This window comes from Amphiprion ocellaris, chromosome 21 (genome assembly GCF_022539595.1).
Source record: "Amphiprion ocellaris isolate individual 3 ecotype Okinawa chromosome 21, ASM2253959v1, whole genome shotgun sequence".
In the NCBI taxonomy this organism is placed as follows: domain Eukaryota; kingdom Metazoa; phylum Chordata; class Actinopteri; family Pomacentridae; genus Amphiprion; species Amphiprion ocellaris.
In genome coordinates this window covers 11,515,258-11,538,929 of record NC_072786.1, presented here as the reverse complement: position 1 = coordinate 11,538,929, position 23,672 = coordinate 11,515,258, and the positions used below count along the sequence as shown (strand labels likewise).

The window sequence follows — 23,672 nt, the reverse complement described above, 5'->3', positions numbered from 1 at the left end:
TGATTACTAACTGAAAAAATACAGCCCAGCCATAATGAGCTATCAAGGTTAGCCCAGCTGACCTTTCAAGTCTCTGCAAGCTTGTTAGTGTTTGCAGCACTTCCGAGATTTTAATTGCTACATGGTCATAAACAAATAACAAAAAAACTATTTACTGAGCTCAGCTGAAGAGGATTTTATGCAACAAGTGAAGCTGTTTCTGCTACAGTTTGTTTTGATTGTGAGTCCGATGTTTGTAAAACTTAATTAACCCTCTGAACCCCAAGACATGCCTGTGGGTTTGAAAGGAATGTTATTTTTAAAGAAACTGTCAGAATTACATCATTTATTGCAGCAAGAAAATGCAAAACACAGGCTTAATTTTTAGATTTTCCATATTCTGATAGTCCTTGAACTCTAAGAAGTCACACTTGGATGTGTGATTTGTTGGTTTTCACAGGAAAATCAACCAAATCTAAGCTTGAAATCTTGACATTTCATTGAAATTACATTTATTTGTGTTTGTTTATGTCTTGTTAATGAAAATCTGTGAATCTGCTGTTGAATACGATTGATGCCTGTGAAGTCAGGTCACTGACTCTGACTGAAAGGAGAAAAAATCTTGGCAATGAGATTCTGGTTTCTCTCTCCTGAGAAGAAGACAGTCAATCAATATAATACACGTAGTCCATCTTATTTTCTTCTCATTTACATTCTGAGTGCTCAGACTTTAAAAAGTCCTAAAGTTGTTATTATCTTTGTAAGGGAATATTTTATAGGAATAGTTTGAAAATGTTGCCATTTTATTTACTAATATAGCTTAAATGCTATTTGGAAAATAGACTTGCTCATAACTTGCACCATTTTCTTGAAAATTACATGAAAAAATTACATATTGCATATACAGTGTAACCATTGATCTTCATAAGCATTAGAGCTCTGCACAGGACAATTTTTTCTGTCCTGACATCCAAACCCACTGTCAAGTTTGAAAGGGTAAAAAATGACAAAAGATACACCATTTATCAGAGGTAGAAACTGTAAAAATAGAATTGTTGTATTTTCAAGTCTCAGATGGTTCTAAATTAATTATGTGTGCCATGCTGTTCCATTCTGTCGGAAAACTTGACCAAATGTAAGCTGAAAATCATGATATTTCATCAAATTCACTCTATTCTACATGTTACATTTAAAAAGCCAGAAACAAACCTGTGGTCCTTAGTGTAGCCGTGAAGCCATGAATAACTCAGTTGCAATTAATAGTTACAAATTCTGGGAGCTTTTGGCTAAACAAAGTTGAACTGCAGGCAGTGTTTACACATGACAGATAGGAGACAATGATGGAGACATTTTAAAAATGTAAGTAGTAAAAGGTCTACTATGTAGAAAAAGCACTTTTTGCAGTGTTGTTAACACCTGTGGGCACTTTAAAAGTGTTGTACATGTTAATATAGGGCATTATTAGTTTTTGTTAAATGAATAATCAAAGAAATTCATCTTTTCCTTTTTTTTGGTCTGTAGCATTATAGCTGACTAGCACTGTAGTCCACTTTTCTCATTTAAAAAATACCCATAAATAAAATACTTACACTAATCAAATGTTGTCAAAAAAACAAAAATTCTGTGCTCTTTGATGCAATCGTGAAGCTATGAATGAGATAGCTGTGACCAAGAGTGAGGTGACAAAAATTCAGGGAGTTATTGGCTGAACTGCAGGCTGTGTTTACACAGGGCAGACAGGAAACAAAGACAAATTTATTTTTCAACACCTGTGGAAACTTACAAAGACATTTACAAGATTTTGTGGTATTATAACTTAGAACTGGACAGAAAAGATTATAGAGGTCTTTCTGCTTCTATTCATGGTCGTGCTGTTTCCATAGAGGTGCAGGACTTTATATTGCGGTGAAAAATGAGCCCACAGTAAGCAAAAGAAACACTAAGAAACTGCTTGATGTTCATAGGGTAAATCTACATAAATAACACCACACACTGCTCGCTGTCGAACCCCTGCATGTCTCAGAGGTGGGTGTCCCTACTTTCCAGTGCTCTTGTCTCAGTTGGCCGCTCACTGAATGGGAGAATGACCTGTTAATCATCCTGACCTCTGCGACCTCAGAGAGCCCGCCTCGCTAGGTTTGGGTCTGGGCCATTCCTGGATTTTAATCGTGTGTTTGTATGTGTGTGCATGGAGACGGCCGTCCCCTCAAGATATATAACAGAGCTCAACTGGTGCAGCATCAGACCAGAGAAGGAGAAACTGGTCGGGCTGTCCGGCTGGGATTTACTGGTTGCCAGGGTGAGAGGATAAAATTGAAGAGAGCTGATTGTAGGTATACAGTTCTGCCTTCTGCGTTGGAGTTTTTGAGATAATACAGGACTGGATTATAAAACCAATCATGGTTTTGTTGTAGGATGCATGTCAGGGTCTGTGTGTAGTTTAATACTAAGGGTCGGATCTAAAACACTGTGAAACGAAGGAACCATTACTGGGCCAGTCGGAGAACTGGCGCTGGTCACCCTGGGCAACAGAATGGGACACTGCATGGGCCTGCGGATTGGGTACAGTATGTCCACTGTACTGTCTTCTAGGATGTCTGTGCATGAGTTTCTGCAACTCTTTCATAACTTTGCATGTTTATTTTCTACATTTTTCAGCAAAAATATGAATCCTCGAGGCGTTATGAGCAGGCTTTTGTGTATTTGCATGCAGGGTGCAGGAGCAGGAGAACCAGAAGCGGCAGCTGTGTGAGGAGCTGGAGCAGCTAAAGACGCCTCAGGACAGCCGAGAGGCCTCATGCCAGACTCCTGCACCAGAAGACGAGGTCAGAGAGCCTCGATTATGCTGATATTTATTCACTTAAAAAACAAAACAAAACCAGCAGATAATTTGAAACTTAATCTGTACATTATTTTTAGGATACTCAGTTAAATCTGCACCATCTGGGGCGGTGAACAAGTGGTCACCTACATTGTGTAAATCTCTGCTCCATGCATGTTTTTTTTTCCATGTATTATCTGTTACTGCAGTAGGACCACATCAGATGGTTTTTGCTTGGAGAGCAGCGACTGAGCTCACACTGCATCCAGACAGATGGAGTATCTGTGCTGGTAGAGAGCTGGAGTGTGAGTTGGTGGCTAAAGTGGACATGTGCACCCACAGAATCAGATGCGACCGCACACCTACGCGCCGCTGATAACACAAAATGCACTGACGCATGCTCGAATATTTCCATTACAACACCATTGTTCTTACTGCACTGAAAAAAAACAAAACAAAAGAATGAGCTTCGTGCTGAGGTGGACACATTTGCATACAGTACCCTGTGTTTCCTATGCAAAAAAGGAACTTCTCAATTTGGAATAATTTATTCACTCTAGCTCTGGATTTGGAAACAACCATTTTGAGTTTGTAAACAACACAAAAGCTTCTCTTCCAGGAGGATGTTTTTGCATAATAGCAATTAATAAGCTGCTTTTTGTTGTTGATAATGTAAGCTGGTTGTAAATTTTGAGCAGCTGTACAAAAACTTGACCGCAAAGACCACATTTCACCTTTGCAATAATTTTGTATTTTTTGTGTTTAGCCTGGAGATGAGTTGGACTGGGATGAGGAATTTGCCCTCCAAGACTTCCTGAAGAACGAGCTGGCGGAGAGAAACTGCAGGGACGAGCGAAGAGACAGTCGGCCTGAAGAAACGGTGGTTAAGCTAACGGACAGAGGCGGCGAAGAGGAGGATGGGGAAGAGAGGTGGACGGTGGTGGATACAGCAGGTGAAGGAGAAGTGAGGGACACGTCGACTCCTCTGGCTGCTGTCTCAGTGGAGGCCCAGTCTGGTCAGGAAACAGTTGGAGGTGAGTGGGGTCACTCAATGTAAAACACTGGTGTAGCTGCGCAGGTTGTCCAGATTAATTGTTCTGACATATCTCAAAGAAAGTTGAGAACGTTGAGGAATCTTCCTTGAGCCTTTAATATCCAGCATCCAGCAAAATTAGCCCTGAATGTCTTCAAGCCAAGTCAAATAGAGCTAAATATAGTTGCATATTTTTCTGGCTCTGCTTTTGACCCCTGTGCTCACTCTGCTGCCAGCTCTGCATGAAACTCAGCAGGATTAGCAGTGAAAGACCAGAGAAAGCCTCATGTAGCAAGAATATGACTCAGTATGCTCTGAATTTTGCAAAAATTTAGTTTGAATAGTAAATTTTGCTACTTTAATTGTTACTGAAACTACCTTTATTTGTTTATATTGCCGAGGAGCATAAATAGTCGTTTTAAACTTAGTCTTTTTGAACTTACATACTCTGCTCTCTGTAAACACAGCGTGCAGTTCGTCCTAGTGCAACTTAATAGTCCCTGAATTTTTGTCACGTGGCTGTTGGTCGCACCTGAGTCATTGATGGCTTTTTGGATTTGCCAAGAGTGTAGAATTTTGAGTTTTTTACAGATTGTGGTTAGATCAAAGTGTTTGTTTTTGACAAATTTTTGAAAGAGATGCATCATGAGATGGCCTGAATCTTTCTGTGTGTTTTGACCACAGAATCAATTGCCATTTTCAGAGGATACAAAAGTAAAGCTTCAGCTTGTATACGTCTGAGCCGCATCAAAAACCATCTTGAATAAAGTGATTTTGATGAAATATCCCAATTTTCTGCTTGGATTTGGTTGTTTTTTCTTAACGAAACCAAAAGTCACATAGACTGACTGTCCAAAAAGTTGAAAATCCAACAATTCTTACTGTTTTTATAGTTTCTTGCTGTGATAAATGGTGTATTTTGGAAATTTTTGCAAATTTATATGCCCTTCAAACCTGCTGGTGGGTTTTGGTGTTCAGAAGGTTAAGAAGAGATCAGAAAATTCCCTTTAATTTTATTGCATTATTTTATTTTTTATTACAGTCAAAAGTCCCTGTCAACTAGCTAAATGTTATGTCAAGACTTGCACTAAATGGTGGTCCACTTTTGCACATATGTGTAGCTGTACATAGTAGTTTTCCTTCTCTAACTTGTAGCTCTTGTTTAATGCATGTGTGTGTTTTTGGTAACTGCTTGCTATGTAAGTGAAATTCTTTGCATGCATTCACGTACTTGGGCTGTAGATCTGATTCTATGAATTCCCACATAGGTCCATATGTAGCATTAGTATATAGATTTGGCAGCATCCTGCACCGCGCTTCATAGGATAAATTCCATACATGCACAAGGTTTTTCCCAAATCTTATTGTGTCTGAATGTTGATTTGTGTGTGCTATACAGTGGATTATATAGCAGTAATCCACGGGAGTCACAGGGCACTAACTCAGCCCAGCACACACACTCGCTGTGAGGCCCTTTGGAAGCAGACTCCTGCCTTCTATGGTTGTTGTGGCCCTTCAGCTTCTAAAGGTTGTGCGAGAGAGCGAGTGTGTGCGTCAACACTGTGAGAGAAATCTCCTCTTCCTCAAGGTCCTTCTATGGCCAGGTGCACGACCGGTCCGAGGCCACGCACTGAGCTCGGTAATCCTCCATTCCTCTGCCTGCATGAGCGGTTGGCAGGCAGAGAAACAGAAAACAAGAGTGCAAATGTGGTCATTAATGCCACCTTAGCCATGCATGGTATTTTAACCCTCGGCTCGATTCCTTGCATAATAGACAGTCTGGCCTTTTATGGTAAAGGTGCGGTTGCTTTTCTAGATGGTCATTAACCCCCTGGAGGAATGGGACAAGGCTTAATGATCAGCTTCTTTGTTTTGTCCTTTTTCAGCCTTTCATTTCCTCTCAGTTTAAGTTTCTGCTTCACTCTGTTACAGACTCTGCCGCCTGCACAGAGCCAGAGGTGACCTGTCAGCAGCTGCAGGTAAATTCAACTGAAATGAAACAAGCCTGTCATTCGTTTACATGCATTGATCTTGTTCTGCATTTTATTCATTGTTTTAGAAAATAATTATTTGTGTGGCAGCCTTTAGAAAGCACAGTTACAACTGTACAAGTCAACTGTCAAAATAGACAAATAATCAAGCATACAAACAAATAAGATCCTACGCATGCAAAATAACAAGAAAAAATAGTTAATTCAAGGTTTTTGTTTTGTTTTTCATTTTATTTTTGTCATACACTTTGAAGACAACAGCTGTTGCGCCGACTGTTCCTTCTAGTAAAAAGAAAGGAAAAGTGTAAATCTAGGCTTGTTTTAAAGCAAATTACACGCAGCACACCACAAAGTAGATGCAGTTTTAGAAATATTTCAAAAATGCAATCAATCTTAACTTTTAAAGACATTTAGACCATTTTATGCATTTTTGTTTTTTCATACTTGGTTCACTGCAACAGGTTTTTTTCCTTCCTGAACTAAGAATCTTGATCAACTTTAGACTGTCGCATCACTACTGTTTCAGCTTCTTTAAACTGGCTCCAAGTATGTTTTAGGATATATTTCAAGATTATACTGATGACTTTTAAGGCTCTTCATGACCTCTCTCGCACCTATATCTCTGACTTTTTAGAGCACACTTTAAGATCTTATTGCAGAAGTTGTTGGTCTGTTCCAGAGAGCGTCTGAAAAAGGAGACAAAAATCTGTTCTCTTTTTAACAGCTTTTATTAGCAAGTCTTTCTTGATTTTACAGGAGTTTCTGTTGAGCTTTCAATAGTAAAAAGAGCTCAAATTTAAGTCAAATCAGGAAAGGCTTATTGACAAAAGTATGAAGTTGAATTAACTGATTTTCGTTGAGTTTGAACTTGCTTTGAGCTGCTTTTTCTTTATTTCAATAATATTTTTTTACCTTCTCTGACATGTGATTGATATCAAATGTCACATGACATGTTGGCTTTTATACACCAAGCCGTGTGTTTATCTGTTTTATTTAGCTGATTTTATTTTGAAAAGTGCGTTATAAATGAAGACTATTATTCTTATTATTGTACTTTTACGAGCTTTAAGGCTCTTACCGTTTAATTTAATAAATAGAGTACTCAATCATGAAACAGTTAAGTTCAGAAAATGTTTTTCCCTTCATTTACTGGATGGTGCATTTATATGAAGTTAATCTCCAATCAAATAAGTATTTTTTACTTATGGGGGGCTGTTGACTGCAGTTCTGTAACTGTGTAACATGACACCAGGCTTAAGTTGCTCTTTTCTTGATACAAAGAAATTCTTTGTATCTGCCAAACCACATCCTTCAGTCTTTGGACACCATTTGATTGAATTAATTTGTGATGGTGCACACATGATTATCAGAGGATTAGACCATTTTATGGGAACCCATATACTTGTTAGTTAGTACTGTGACTTCAGGAATATGAGTGCGTATTAGGTTTTCATTCTGTTGTGGCTCCAGTGATAGATGGTTGAAAACAGACTAGATTCATTAAAGAAGATGAATAAACTTTGCCATTGCATTTGGGATGAAGCTAAACTGGCTGGTGAAAAATTATTAAGATTAAATTGACATATGAAGAACCAAAAATGTCAGTGCTACATGTATGAATACAAATTGAAATATTGCAGCTAAAGGTACATTTCACCTGCTCCATAGATCTATTTCATTATAAAGAGACTGTCTCATCTTTATAGTAAAAGATGACTTTCACTGAACCACCAAATATGAAAAAATGCAGATTGTGAAAGAGAATTACTCTGCTGGCCATCTTCCACCTTTCACAACTGTTGCTGATGTTCTCATGAACCAGACAGCAAATGATGTATGATGTAACTGTATGTTAGCAGGAACAGATTTGAAGCTCGTTTTAACTTCCTTGGCTTATTGAAGTTTCAAATTTCTTATTTGGCTATTGTTGCTGGGAATTTAATCATACATTTTCTGTGCAGTTACCGTAAGGAAGTAGGAAGTTTTTAAAGTTCTGATTAAAAACTTCAGCAATAAATACATCATGTGGTTATTCAAAATTCTTGTGTGGCATATTTTCACCAATAAATTTGACCTTAGCCTTACAGATCAACATTTTAGGTTGCTGATGAATGTCATTAAATTCACTCTTGCATGATAATTAGTTTGAAACTTGCAGGAGATGGGAGTTGCAGGGTTATTCATGCTAGTGCACATTTAATCTGTCACATTTTTCACACTTCTCACACGTTTTTGTCACACCTGTAATGCAGTTACAAGCAGCAGCTCGTGTGCAAACTGTTCCTCTGAACCTCAAGCATTTTGTTTAGAAGTAGAGAGAACTTCAGTGTCTTCTTGTCAATACAGGTTAAAAAGTTAAAATCAAAAGAAAAGAGTTTTTAAAAAGTTGAATTTATTTGATTCATTTTACAAAAACTGAACAAACCTGGAATCAGCATGTGCAACGTCTTTTCATGTGCCAACAGATGTTACCAATATTTGAACCAAAAATGGTGAGTCTACTTACTATAGATATTTTTCTACTTACATTTTAATTTGTTTCTATACTTGTCTCCTTTTTGCTCTGTGTAAACACAACCTCCACTACAGCCTAGTCTGGTCAGAAATTTCCTGAATTTTTGTCATGTGACTAATGGTCTCAGCTAAGTTATTAATAGCTGTATGATTATGGTGAAGAGTACAAAATTTTTTGCTTTTCACAGAATTTGGTTCGAGCAAACTGTTAATTTTTGGCGAATTTTTAAATGAGAGATGTTGAATAAAGTGATTTTTGATTAATTTGGTTTAGTTTCGCCGCAGAGTGGCACATTGCAAATAAGTAGTTCAAGGACTCAAAGAGAAAATGTTGAAAATCAGATGATTCTTTCTGTTTTTAAAATTTCTTGCATTAATGCATGGTGTATTTTTGGCCATTTTGTAGAGACACCATGCCTTTCAAAACCAAGTTTGGGCTTCCAAGGGTTAATGTGTGCAGTGTGTCATTTGACATATTACGTTTCAGAGTTTTCAGTTTCAGAGATCAGCTATGTGAATGTTCTTGAACACAACAACAGCTCCTTGATTTCTCTTTAACTGTTCTGAGGTAGCTGCCAAGAAGGTTGAATTCTGTGTTTCTGCTACCGTACAGTATAACTTTAAACACTTCCTTTCCTTAGCGTCTGCACTCCTTCCCTTCTCTTTCTCCTTCGGTCATTTGCCTATCAAATATTTCTTCACGTGTCATTATTCACAGCCTCAGTTCACAGGCAGCAGTGTGCATGTTTGCACTGGAGCTGTCTGCTTCCTTATATAGAAAGGCAGTGATGAAACCTTAAGATCACACTGAGCTGAAAGGGAAAAAGCAGCAGCTATAATCTCAGTGTCTTCTTCCACTTTCACGATCTGCATTCTGCTCACTCGCTCGATGTTTGATTAATTTCATGCCTGTGAGGTTATTAAAACTAATTTAAACACTCCATCAATGCTGTGTGAAAGAAGCGAAGTTTGCTTTTGAATTCCTGTGAGGATGACAGTAATTGGGGGTCTTTCCCAGAACCCATCGCTGACTCTTTGTGTTGTCTGTCAGCTGCAAGGTTTTCGTTGACTTCTTATGCAGTGTCTCTGACAGAGGTTTGTTTCTGTTGACCGATTGTGCTGCCTGCTGTTTTGGTTAATGTGTGTTGCCTATTTGATCTCTTCACCCCTTTTGCTTTTTTCTGAATATTTATGGGTTGTATGTGTGTTTTCAGGAAGAGGCAGCGATGCCATTGAGCGCCCACTCACAAGCTGTCAGCAATAAAAAGCCTGAGGCGGATGCTCTCCCTGATCTGTCCCACTCAGAGAACAACAGTAAGACCTCCTCCTCTCTTTGTGTCTCTGCAGTTCACTCTCCGTTGATTGCTCACCGTCTTTCTGTTTCATTTTCCTCCCCCTCCCCTGACTGTTAGTTCTGCTGTGTGCATTTACAACTTAACCAAAGAGTGACTCACTTCCTGACTCACTCGGTTTTGTTGTTTGTTTAGAGGAAAAAAGATTTTTACTAAATATTTCAAAAAATGAAGGTCAAGCTCTTCTAAGTGCTGCATTTGGAACATCACTTTTGTTGTTTTGGTTGTTTGAAACTGCAGGACTGTTGTGTAAAACTTGTGTAAAAGGCACGAGAACAAGCATTTTTATTAACTGGATCAGTTGGTTTTTAATATGCTTTGTATTTAACCCCCTTGACTCCCACGTTTTGGCTCCTGGGACAGTTTTACTCACTGTGGGCTAATTTTTCACTTTAATATAAAGTTCTGCACCTCTATGAAAACGGAACAACCATAACCACGAGAGGAGAGAACTGAAAAACCTATTTTGTTAATTATGACACAGGTATAATGCCATAGATTTTTATTTATTATTATTTTTAGATTATTATGAAAAAATGTAATATCCAGAATAAGCATGTACAACATTTTTCCAAGTGCATACAGGTGTCATCAACAAAAAAAGTGATTCTACATACTATAGATGTTTTACTATTTACATTTTTTTGCTCTGTACAAACACATTCTGCAATTCAACTGAAAAGTTCCTGAATTTTTGTCGCATAACTGTTCATTACAGCTGAGTCACTAATCACTTCACAGTTGCACCATGGAGCACAGAATTTTTTTTTTTTTTTTAACAGAATCTGGTTAATGCAAACTGTTTATTTTTGGCAAAATTTTTTAAATGAGACAAGTAGAATAAAGTGATTCGCATCAGGATTTTAAGCTAAAATTTGCAGTCTAAATGTCTCTCTCACTCTGTTTTTACAGTTTCATGCTGTAGTAAATAGTGTAATTTTGATAATTTATGCAAAGAACACAGGCCTTTTAAATCTACTATTGGGATTTGGTGTAATGATTGCTGCTTATTTTCTGAATTATACATGAACTACACAGAGAAAAACATTTTTTTAAATATTGAAAATCTGTTATAATTGCTGTTCTGCAGAGGCATAAAATTAAATATTACAACTAATGTTCATGTTATTTACATGCAGATCACACTGCACCAGTATGTTATGATATTGCCATGAGCAAATGACAACAGATAACTCAGTAATCTGTAATTTTGCACTACAATGACCATCACACACTAATACAGCTTCATACTAAACATTTATTTACAGCAGAATTTTCTTCTTGTGCTGGCAGGTGCAGAGGTTTGTGAGGGTGCAGAGTCTCAGTCCGGTGGTCCGACCCAAACTCTGAGCACAGAGCCCAACCAGGATCAAACCATCAAACCTGCTAACACCCCTCTCGCAGAAGGCGAAATGGTTTCTCCCAGCAGCACATCACCTGGACCGGATGAGACCAATACACAGAGTGAGAGGTGGGTGAAAAAAACATTGCTTTTCTGCCTGTTGTACTGTTTTTTCCCCCTTTGGTACTACCACTAGGGGACGCCAGAGTAAGGAATTTTTGCACAGTAATCAAACTTGTTTGTTCACTACCGTCTGTAGAACCTCGTATCAAGATTTACAGTCGATTTCCAATGTATGAAGTTGAAGTCAGTTCTCGAAAATGTAACTGATTGAGCTGTTTGATGTCATCTGGTTGTTTCTGCTGAGAGAGACAGTGAGTGATTTGCCTTTGTGACATTTAATGAGTGGCACAACAGGTTATACAATTTCCTTTCTAATATGCCCTCTGATGTATTATTGTTCCCCATGACACATGTAACATGTCTGACTGATTAAACAGGATTTTCCAAAATAATGAATGCAGTAAGTGGTTGGCAAGAAAGGAACAGGGAGTTTACTCATCACTGACAGCACCAAAACCACCCTGCATGTTGTAAAGGCACCTTGTTTTGAAAATATGGCCTGTATTACACCATTTGGCATAATAAGAAACTATAAAAACAGACAGAATTGTTGGATTTTCAACTTTCTAATGCTGAAGTACTCATGTGTGGCTTGGTTGTGATGGGAAAAACAACCAAATTCAAGCTTGAAATAAAATTATATTTCACCAAAATCACTTCGTTTTACATTGTTCATTTAAAAATTGGCCAAAATAGTTGGATTTTCATAGCTGAAGTACTCATTTGTTCCTTGGTTGTGATGGGAAAAACAACCAAATTCAAGCTTGACATAAAATTTTATTTCTTCAAAAAACATGGCCAGAATTAAGCCTTTGAACAACTCACCTGCAGCATGCAGAAAAATAACCAAATCTAAGCTTAAAATTGTGATATTTTATCAAACTCACTTTATTCTGCATGTCTCAATTGCCAACAATAAACTGTTTGCAGTAACCAGGTTACAGGCAAATATTTTGGAGACGTTGACACATGCACAAAATATTTAATGATTCAGCTGTAACCAACAGTCACCAGACAAAACTTCAGGAATTTTTCAGCTGAACAGCAGTCAGTGTTTACACAGAGCAGGTAGGAGACAAGTATCAAAACAAATACAAATAATAAAATATCTATGGTGGATGGAGCTACTATGTTTTTTTTCCCAGTGTTGGTAACACTTGGAAAATGTTGTACATGTTGATTTCATTTGTTTTATTTTTGTAAATATGAATAATCAGAGAAATTCAACTATATTTTTATTTTATTTTTACTGATTTGTGGTATTATAACTGTCTTATATTGCACATGATTAAGTTCTCTCTACTTCTGGTCATGGTTGTGCTGTTTCTATTAAGGTGCACGTTTGTTCTTGATTAGGCTTTATTTCTTCCACAAACACACCTGTTCAGCTGCTTCCTGAATCAGCTCATCAGGAGGACACAAAGCAGAAGCCTCCAAAGTTAGGAAAGGGAAAATACCCAGCATCTCATGCTAATTTTAGTGAATTTGTTGTTAAGTGTCATCAATAGCCGCAGTTGTCACGACTGGAGTCACCATGCTGCTTTCATCATTTCCTTATGACTTGGGCCACATTTGCTAGTCAAATCAGCGTTTTTCTGGCCGGGGGAGGAGGGTAATTAGTATCTTGGTGTTTTGCATAGACCCACTCCACCTACAGAGAGATGCAAGCTGATCCTCGTCTATTTCTCCACCTCGTGCTGCAACAGTTGTCTCATTAGATAGCAAAAAGCTGCATCCAGTGTATAAATCTAGTGTCTGAAAATGGACAGTGCTTGAAATTTGACCTTTCGTCTGTGGTCAGCAGCCAGCCGAGCGTTGAAGAAGAAGAGAAAGGAGGCGACGGGGACTCGAGTGCAGGCGATATGAGTCGCTCTAAGGTTAGTAGCAGATGGGGAAGTTTTTTAATGTGTAAAGGAGTGCAGTTTCCTCTATTGTCTGCTTCTCCTTCCTCATTTCAATACTCTCTCACTTTCTGTTTGTGCATTATAGCTGACTAGAAGTAGGTGTGTTTTGAAGGAAGGTGGGAGAGGCCAGGAGGGAGTCCTCGGCCTGGGGAAGGATTATAAAATTTAGAGAAATGCAAAAAATGTGGCCTTAATCCACATTAGTGTTCAAGTCAATGACATGAGGAGTAACAGGACTAACTACTGCTAAAAACTTCAGTTTGCTCATCAAGGTTACAGTTAAAGTGCTCTTGATTTGGTAAGTTGACTTCAGGCTTCCTAACAAGCCGACACAATGCTTTATTAAATGGTATGAAAATATCAACTGATGTTACAGCAGGTTGAGTAGGGATAGAATTAATCAGTATTTTTGGTACTATTTACTCTATTTGGCCATTTTGTTGATTAAGTTAAGAAAAATTACTGTAAAAGTGAAAGTTAATATCACAAGTGAGCAAATGTCAGCAATTTTCTGTCCGTTAATTAATCTTAACAGTGTTTTTTCTGTGTCTGGTCTAATTATTCTATAGAATATGGTTTTCTTATGCTAACTATGTCTGTTTGAACCAAGAGAATTTTTATTTATTTTCTGGCTGTGTTGTGATGCTGTTTCACCTCAGTTAGCTTTGCATCCTGCTGCCATATCGATCGTCTTATTTAGTCTCTACCACAGTAGTTCAGTAGTTAAACAAATGTTTTGGTAATGATTAGAAAGCAACTCCTGACTTTAATTTGAAAGAGCAGAGCGCTACATAAGAGACCATTTATTTGGATATATTCAAATAGTAGTTTCACTTGTAAATTAAGTAATTTACATTTTATCCATACGTATGTTGGCATTGAGCAGTATAGACAAAATCAACCATATTATTTATCCCAAATTATTACACTGAATATATATATATGCTTTTACTATATTTGTCAATAACTATCAAACTATTAATATTTGTCTTTCAAAATATTTAGCCTAAATTATGGCATTATTACTGTTTTTTTTACAATATTTACAAATAGGGCATTATTAATATTTTTGTTGTGTTTTGCCCCAAATTGTCACACTATTAATTTTTTTTGCAATATTTATCCCAAATTATCACCCAATTAATATTTTCACTATATTTATCCCAAACTAGTACACTATTAATATTTTTACAGTATTTTTCTAAAATATTGCACTATTAATATTTGTATTTTTGCATTATTTACCCAAAATTATTGCACTGCTAACGTTGTTTGCGATATTTGTCACTATTTTTTTTAATATATTTCCTGAAAGTTGCACTGTTCATATTTTTTTTACAAAATTCCAAAATATTGCCCTATTGATATTTGTACTTTTTGCAATATTTATCCCAAATTTTCACCTCATCAATATGGTCACATTATTTATCCCAAATTAGTGCACTGGTAATATTTTTACTGTAGTCTTCGAAAATCATTGCACAATTAATATTTATATATTTCCTATATTTTTTTGGTATATTTATCCCAAAATATAGCACTATTAATATTTGTATATGTGTAATACTTACCCTAAAGTGTTGCACTACTAATATTTTTGCCATATTTGTCCCATATTATCGCTGTATTGACATTTTTTTTATTTTCTCAAAGTTGCACCATTCGTATTTTTAAAATATTCATCCTGAATTAGTACGCAGTTTATATTTTTCCAGTATTTATCCGAAAATATTGCCCTATAAATATTTAGATTTTTTTCAATATTTACCCCCAAAATTATCACCTCATTAATATTTTCACTATGTTTATCCCATAAAAGTGCTTTAATATTTTTGCAGTATTTTTCCAACATTGGTGCATTATTCTTACTTTTATGCTAGATTTTTACAGTATTTATCCCAAAATATTGTGGTATTAATATTTGCTGCATTTAACCAAAATTATTGCACTACTAAAATTTTTACAGTATTTATCCCAAATTATCTATTAACATTTTAAAATATTTTTCCTGAAAGTTGCACCATTAATATTTTTCCAATATTTATCCTTAATTATTGCACAATTTATTATTTTACAGTCCTCTTCTCCAAAATATTGCCCTGTTAATATTTGTATTTTTGCAAATAATTTTCTTACATTTTTGCCCTATACGTTTTTTTACAGTATTTTTTATTTTTTTTTACAGTGTTTGTAATTTTGCTGATATTGTCCCACATTATCGATCTGTTAATATTTGTACAATATTTATAATGAATTATTGTTATTACTTGTAGTTTCACAATATTTATTTTTTGACAATACAAACTCGTGTTCGGTCCAGTGAGGCTAGTGTGGAGTAAAAAACAGTAATTTCATGTACTTTTATGCTCTCACGTTTGAAAAACTTACTGACACATTTCGTTTTCATGTGTTTTATTGCTAGGGTTTTTCACAACAAAATGATAAATGCTAGTCATGACTAATTATATCTTACATTTTTATTATTCAGTTTCAGGTAATATTTTTTTTGGTGATTCTACAGGAATAAAAATCAAAGTTGTTGTTTGCTGCCTTATTGTTTAGCAAAAACATGAGCCTATAGTAGAAATTAGCAATATTTTTGAGCAGATTGTTGAATCAAATCAATAAACAATGTGTCAGATACAAATATAAAAGCAGTTAACAAAACCTTTTAAGGGTTTATAGAATCAACTTAGCAGCTACCACTTCTGCTTTGGCTAAAAAATGGCATTGAAGTCTCTCTTTTTTTTTTTATAAAAAGCATGACTATTTTGAGTCGTGTCAAAACGGATATTATGTGCACTCATTACACAATATCCCGTTGCACTGCTCTGTGCTCTCACCTTGCTCCATTGTGTGTGTGTGTGTGTGTGTGTGTGTGTGTGTGTGTGTGTGTGTGTGTGTGTGTGTGTGTGTGTGTGTGTGTGTGTGTTCACATCGCTGAGTGTGCACGCAGTCCGCCTCCACTACTCAGCACTGTGCCAGTGTTAACTGAGCACACACTTCTCAGCAACACACACACTTGTAGAGCTGCAGAGCTCTCCATGTGGCTCCATATTATATAAGGAATCATCCCAATGTTTCTCTTGCACACTCTGTAGAGCTTAGATTTCATTTCACTGCCATGGGACAGGTACGCTACACGCATACAGACGTACATGCTTCTTTCAATGGTGTCTTGTGATGCAGGAGAAGGCCTCCTGTGTTTTTCTTTAACCCCCTCTGTTTACTTTTGTCCATCTCAGAGCTTAAGCCAGGACCAGTCTGCAGACAGATCAGCAGCTGAGGACAGGTGAGTGTGCAGCATCTCATAAAACTAGCGTAAAACCTACTAAGGGTAGAGACTTAAAGGTTTGCTTTCTTTGCATGCCGTCGTATTTCCGTAAAGTAACAAGTGTGTATTTTCCAGCACGAGTCTGCTGCCTGTGCTGGTGGAAGAGGAGGAAAGCGTGCAGGACGGTGCAGCCGAAGCTTCAGCAGCTGCAGTCAGCATGGCCGGTACAATGAAAAGCTCTCAAAATCTGTGCACTGCAGCTATTTGTTTATGCGTTTTTACATCTATGTGCAACTTTACCCACCCACTCACCAACTCTCCATTTCAGGGCTCACCAGCAGTGGGCCGACCACCCTCTCCGACAGCAGCTCAGGATTTGTGCAGGCCAACCAATCGGGAGGCAATGTGAGCGGCATGACCTCCGACAGCAGACATTTGGAGGTTAGCGAAGCCAAAAAGGAGTCCCTCCTTCGTGTCAAAAATAAGAGGGAACTGGTAAGATCTGTAGTGCTACCTCCTTGTAGTTAATGCACCAAGAATATACCTCAGTATTGTTGAAGTCAGTCATTGATTTTTGCTTTTACTGCTTTTAAACCAACATTTATTGCAAATTTAATTCTGTTTTAATTCAGGGTGCAATTGTAAGTATATTATCATATGTTTTTGCTGTTTTTAACACTTTGATTTATACTGGATAAGATAAAGAATCTGAGTAGGTGTGATGAAACAGCAGGATTAAATGGAGATGCTGCCAGTAAGATTACGTTTCTTTATCTCTGATGACACTGTGCCAATGGTGTCTCATAACTTGAAGAGAAATGTTGTCTTTCCGGCTATGTGAGTGCGTGACCTTGTGAGCGAATGAAAAGAGCGAGGGAGGAAGTGGGAGTGCATAGTTTTGATTTTAGCTCCACTCAGGATCAGATCATTTGCAATCAAGAGGTGAGACTAAACTGCCGGCTGCTTTGAATCTTCATTATTCGATTCCCCTTCATTATGTAAAGACTAGACAGCGAAGAGCAGTGAAGGAGTGAATAATAAGATGTTAAGGGGAATGTGAGAATGGATGGATCAGATTTAAATGCAGAGCAGCAGGAGGAGGAGGAGGAGGAGACGGTAATATTTGTGCGGACTTTGCAGGAGTTGTCGCGCAGCATGGAGGCCATCGAGGAGCACAAGGTTCAGGAGGACCAAAGTGAAACCAGCAAGGCCACTGAGAAGGAATGTATGTGCAATACATGTTCATTGTACACTCAATATTAGCAAATATAACAGGATAAAATAGTTGTATATTTACTCTTAAACTTTCTTCTCTCTATGATTTACCTGCTTTCCCTCCAGCTGAGATGTCAGTCATCTCTGACAATGGCGACAACTTAAAGGAGGACAGAAACAGGTACAGCTGCAAATGATCATCGTAACACAACTTTAAACTCATAATTGTTGCTTACTTACTTCTTATTATTGTCTCTGTCTGCAGCCTTTCACCCAGTGACAAGGAAATTGAGGTATGTACATCACCAGATATGTGTTCTGTAAACCAATGATGTGTTTAGCCAAGTCTTTATATTGCTTTGTATTAAAAACTGCAGAATTATGAGAATTTCGTGCATTTGAAATCAGAGTTATACTGGACACACATGATACATAATAAATCACGAAGTCAGGCTTTTCAAAGATCATTCAAAGTTAATGGATTTCTGTTAACCCTCTGAACCACAAAACCTACCAGGGGGTTTAATAAACAAGCCACGTTTTCCAAATCACTAAAATTAGACCATTTATCAGAGCCAGAAAACCACGGACCATTGATCCATGATGTGAGCTTCCATTAGCAAAAAGATGCAACTATAAGCATACCTTCGTGACATTTTATCGAAATTGCATAATTCTACAATTCCTCTAAATAAGCCATTTACATGAGCCAGATTCTGTATAACAGAAAAAAAATCTGTGCCAATCAGTGCATTAGTGAGTCAGCTGTGACTAACAATCATCAAATATTCAGGAACTTTTGCTGAACTGCAGGCTGTGTTTACAAGGAGACAAGTATGGAAGCAAATTAATAACAATGTATCTAGTAATATATATGCAGCTTGTGTTTTTTCCACTGTCAGTAGCATCTGTGGACACTTGACAATATTTTGTACATGCCAATCATAGGTTTTTCCAATTTTTGCAAAGTAAATAATTCAAGAAATTCATCTTTGTTTCTTTTTTTGATTTATGACATTATAACTTTATTAGACTGGCCAAAGGTATGTCTGAGTTCTCTCTACTTCAAGCTCTAGATGTGCTGTTTCAATAGAACTGCATGTCTTTATATTGCTGTGAAAAATGAGCCCACAGTGAGTAACAATGTGACAGAAGCAGAAAATACCCAGATGCTGTTTAGAGGGTTAATCCCAACTGAAGTTTCGTGATTTAACTGCCTTTTCAACCAGCACAGTAAGCTCTCTTTTAATGAGACAACTTATCATCAAACAAGGAAATATTTATCATGTCTGCAACTGGAACCATTTACTAGTAATGCTTATGTCTAGCCATGACTGGCAAAACTAAACTTCATGAACAGTAAAATAAAGCATCTCTCTTTTGCAGGCGGAGTTCCAGCGTCTGGCTCTGGGGTTCAAGTGCGACATGTTCACTCTGGAAAAGAGGCTCCGACTGGAGGAAAGATCACGAGACTTGGCTGAGGAGAACGTTCGCAGAGAAGTGTCCAGCTGTCAGGGATTACTGCAGGTCTGTTCAGCTTCCCGAGCTTGAACAAAATACTCTTTTTCCGAATCTAATTTATTTCTATTCTCAGTCTTAACCCTATGAGCCCCAAAACCCCACCAGCAGGTGTGAAAGGCGTGCTTTGTTTTGTTTTTTTCTATAATTGCAAACAATACACCATTTATTAAACGGTAAAAACAGGACGAGTCATCAGATTTTCAGGTTTGCAATAATCCTCTTGCCTCTACTCATGTGTGACTTCTAGTTTCTTTAGGAAAACTAACCAAATCTAAGCTTAAAATCCTGGAATTTTATCTTCTTTATACTAAGACAATTCTGTCAAAAAAGCAAAACATTTTGTGGTCCTCTGCAAAATTGGAAAGCCATTAGTAACTCACCCAAAATAAACCATTTACCTTAACCCCATCCTGTTAAAACCTAAAAATTCTGTCCTCCTTGGCGCCACCAAAAAGCCATGAGTGACTCGCATATGACCAACAACCATGTGACCGAAAAAAAATTCAGGAATTTTGCCTTAAACTGGACTGAACTGCAGGCAGTGTTTACACAGAACACATATGAGACAATATGCAAACAAATTAAACATGGAAGTAGTAAATTACACAAATTTGTGCTGTTTCAGCTAACTATTACGCAAGACATTTACAGACAGTACACAAAGGTTCTAAAGATGTGTGGCTATGAAACCACAGTAAATGTAGTAAACTTTTGTTGCACAATATGTTGTAACACAGACATACTACTTGAAATTGCAAGAGTTTTGCAATAAATTGTGTAATTATTTGCTGACCTCAATAAATGGGCTGCATTTTTTAAAAATCATAATAATGTAATAGAATGAGTAGAGGAAAAATCCTGCACCATGTATTTTTTCTGCAGCTTCCCTGTTATCAAGAGAGATAGAAAATGTTGACAATAACTGTGGAAATACGAGCCTTCATCTCTCTTTGCGTCCCTTTTCCTCTCAGGCTCTGATTCCTCTGTGTGAGGACGACAACCAGTCCATGGAGATCATCCAGAGGCTCCAGAAGAATCTGGATATTCTCATCCAGTCCATGACCAGAGTGTCCAGTCGTTCTGAGATGCTTGGAGCTATTCACCAGGTCAGCTGAGGACTGACAAACTAATTTTTTATCTCTAGCTGTGAGGACAATAGAGCGAACTGTAATGTTGTGTTTGGGAATCACAGGAGAGTCGTATCGGTAAAGCGGTGGAGGTGATGATCCAACATGTGGAGAACCTGAGGAGGATGTACACCAAAGAACACGCCGAGCTTCTGGAGTTAAGAGAGACGCTGATGCAGAACGAGAGGTCATTTGGATCTCAAACAGAAAGAGGTTGGACATTTTATAGACACAGACACTCAGCGTCTGTCCGGATGCACCATACAGTGTTGTAAGGCTGTTCATTTTGCACTGATATTCAGTATTATACATTTGATGGTCTGGTATGCTGAATACCAAATGCTCACTGGGCCTTGAAATGCAGAATTTATTAACCTTTCTGAACCTCAAAGCCCACCAACAGGTTTAAAAGGTTGTTGTCCTTTGAAAAATCACCAGAGTTACACCATTTTGTCAGAGCTAGAAACTATCAAAGGAGAATCATCTTTGAACAAATCATGCAACCAAATCTGAGCCTAAAATCGTGATATTTCAGCAAAATAGCTTTATTACATGTGTTTCATTTTAAAATCACCCAAAATAAACAATTTGCACCCACTGGATTCTGTAAAAAACTAAAGATTCTGCACTTTTTGCTGCAACTGTGAAGCTATTAGTGACTCAGCTGCAACGTGACAAAAATTCAGGAACTACTCAGCTGCTTGCAGTGTTTATACAGAGCAGATAGGTGCAAATATGAAAATAATAGAATATAGAAAAGTAGTAAATATCTATAATATGCAGTCATAATTTTTTCTACTTTTGCTAACATCTGTGGGCACTTGAAAGATTATTGCACATACTGATTCCATTTTTTAAAACATTTTTGTAGAACATATAATCAAAAAGTTTAACCTTGTTTTTTTTTCTTACTTTTTGATTAATGGCTTATAAATGTATTAAACTGCACAAAGCCATTTTTGAGTTCTCTCTGCTTCTAGTCATGGTTGTGCTGTTTCCATAGAGGTGTAGGACTTTATGCTGCAGTGAAACATGAGCCAACAGTGATGAAAAAGGAACAAAGAAATGCTGAGAAATTGCTTGGAGTTCAGTGGGTTAAGTCAATAACGGCTTATGTTCTGTAGCTGTGATCACAGAATACACTGTTAACAAATAAAATACAGACTCAGTATTAATTATTAGCCTATGTTATGGAACTGCATGCATGTGTTTGCTGTATAGACAAAGTCTGTGAGTAAAATGTGATTAATATTGTAAACACAAAATGACTAATGCGTTCCTCGTTCCAGATGATTTCCGTGGTAAGAAACAGTCGTCATCACAGTACTACAAGGTGGGTTGTATTATTATTACATCACTCTCTATTATGCAAGATTTGTATTGACTTTATGTGTTAATAATGTAAATATGTATGTGTTTATTTCCTCCATGGACGCCCTCACAGTCAACATCCCGGCGGGTCAGCATAGCAGCAATTCCTCGTGGAGGCAACATGCACTTTGACATGGTGGGAATCAGCTTTTAACTTTTCAGTCACGTCACATTGTAGCATTATGTTGTCATTTTAAAGGACAACAACCACAGCTGTGATTAGTGGTACTGTGGATCATTTTATACCTCATGATTACTATTTTTAATCGGCCACCATCTTCCCATATCCTTCTCTATTTCTGTGAAATCTCACACTTTTTTTCCATGTAGAGCCATGATGTAAGCATGCAGATAGACACGGATCATAGGTCCAGAACTGAGAATGTTCTAAGGTCATTTTATAGCCATGTTCATGCACTAAGACTACTTGGAAATCACAGGTGTATTCAGTATCTAACTTGCATGTCAATGATCACAGGTGTATTAATTTTAGTATTTAGTTTGTACTTTGGGGTATTTTCAATAATATTTCTATAGTATTTGTTTTACAATAGTTCATAAGAGGAAGTAGCGTCACCATCTGGCAACTTAGAACAATGTGATTACTAAAAGGTGACACGATTTTTGATTTTTTTTATGTTATCATGATGTTGCAAAACAATTCACACTTCTCTTGGTTACTTTGTTTGCCCAAAGTGTAGATTTTTGTCAAATTTCAAAAATATGTCTGAAACTTTCAGTTCATAAATGATTAATTACAAAGCATCACCTGTCGCTTTCTGTTCACTTTTATTATTCACTGCTTTTTTTTTTTTTTTTTTTTTTGCTAAACTGTGTGTACCATCAAAGCAGTGTGAAACCATGAAATCTGTTAGATTGTGGTTAAACTACACATTAAATGTCAAACCACAGTGAGCCTCAATATGTAGAAAACAGGACAGATTCAACCCTCTGAGCCATAAATCTGCTGGCAGGTTGTCTTTTTAAAATATTGCCCAAATGACACAATTCATAAGAGAAACTTTAAAAACTGAGGCAATTGTTAGATTTTCAACTTAACAGTTCTTCAACTACTAATCACTGATGTGCCGTTACTGGAGAAAACTTAACCAAATCTAAGCTCAAACTCCTGACAATTCATGAAAATCACTTTATTCTATACGTCACAGTTAAAATTTGCCAAGAATAAATGATTTGCTCTAACCAGATTATGTAATAAACAAAAAATGAGAAGAAATTAGTGGCTCAGCTTCTAGTCACTTGACAAAGATTTAGGGATTTTTCACCTGAACTGCAGGCAGTGTTCATACAGAGCAGACAGAAAACATGGAACCGAAAAGATTCAAAACACATGTTGTAAAATATTTGTAGTTTATTCAGCTACCATTTTTGTCAGTGTTGGTAAAACCTGTGGGCATTTGGGAAAAGTTGTACATTGTGATTTAAGGTTTTTTCAGTTGTTGTAAAATAACTAATAAAATAAATTAATTTCTTACGAATTATGGCATTGTAAGTGTGTAATACTGCACAAAATACATTTCTCTCTACTTCCAGTCATGGTTGTACTGGGTAGGATTTTATATTACAGTGAAAAATTAGCTTTCAGTGAATACATTGCTCATAAGCAGAAGGTTAAGTGCTATTAAGGGTTGTAGAATTATGCATCAAAACAAATAGAGATTCTAGTCAGTTGAGTGATAATTTGTGGAAAAAGTGGTTTGTGCTTGAAGTTGTACAAACATGCATTTTTGTTTACATCATTATGATCCGAATTATTTGGTTTTTTTTTCCCAACACAGTCTAAAACACAAGACGGCTCAGAGGCTGAAACAGAGAGGCTGACCAGGCGATCCCCGTGGTAGGTATTTTATTTATCTATGTTTTTATATATATATGTATGTGTGTGTTATATTTCCTAATTTCTGCATTATTAGATATCAACAGTATTTATTTCACATATAAAGGGTGTTGTAGTTAAATTAAAGGCTGTTTAAGTGGCTCTGTGTTTAAAACGCACCATTGCTTCTAACATGTGGGTTGTTTTATTGAAGCTGTCCAGGCTTGTTGTACGAAGACTTGAGGGTTCTTCTTGTTGTTGTTGTTGT

At 37.0% G+C, this 23,672-nt stretch overlaps 1 protein-coding gene across 8 annotated transcripts in view; it reads left to right on the top strand.

Moving 5' to 3' along the window:
• The window catches only part of lrmp (lymphoid-restricted membrane protein), a 53,311-nt gene that overhangs the window by 24,079 nt on the left and 5,560 nt on the right, over positions 1-23,672 (top strand). For 7 of the 8 annotated variants that reach the window (XM_055006630.1, XM_055006629.1, XM_055006626.1 and 4 more), the window contains exons 18-35: positions 2,693-2,804; positions 3,567-3,834; positions 5,766-5,812; positions 9,553-9,652; positions 10,984-11,161; positions 12,957-13,032; positions 16,305-16,351; positions 16,469-16,557; positions 16,662-16,828; positions 17,474-17,558; positions 17,675-17,729; positions 17,814-17,841; positions 18,935-19,075; positions 20,041-20,175; positions 20,262-20,409; positions 21,486-21,529; positions 21,641-21,703; positions 23,367-23,425. In XM_055006630.1, the coding sequence (XP_054862605.1) occupies positions 2,693-2,804; positions 3,567-3,834; positions 5,766-5,812; positions 9,553-9,652; positions 10,984-11,161; positions 12,957-13,032; positions 16,305-16,351; positions 16,469-16,557; positions 16,662-16,828; positions 17,474-17,558; positions 17,675-17,729; positions 17,814-17,841; positions 18,935-19,075; positions 20,041-20,175; positions 20,262-20,409; positions 21,486-21,529; positions 21,641-21,703; positions 23,367-23,425 (1,842 nt within the window). The remainder of the gene's footprint in view (positions 1-2,692; positions 2,805-3,566; positions 3,835-5,765; positions 5,813-9,552; positions 9,653-10,983; positions 11,162-12,956; positions 13,033-16,304; positions 16,352-16,468; positions 16,558-16,661; positions 16,829-17,473; positions 17,559-17,674; positions 17,730-17,813; positions 17,842-18,934; positions 19,076-20,040; positions 20,176-20,261; positions 20,410-21,485; positions 21,530-21,640; positions 21,704-23,366; positions 23,426-23,672) is intronic. The other variant, XM_055006625.1, reaches the window with a different exon arrangement.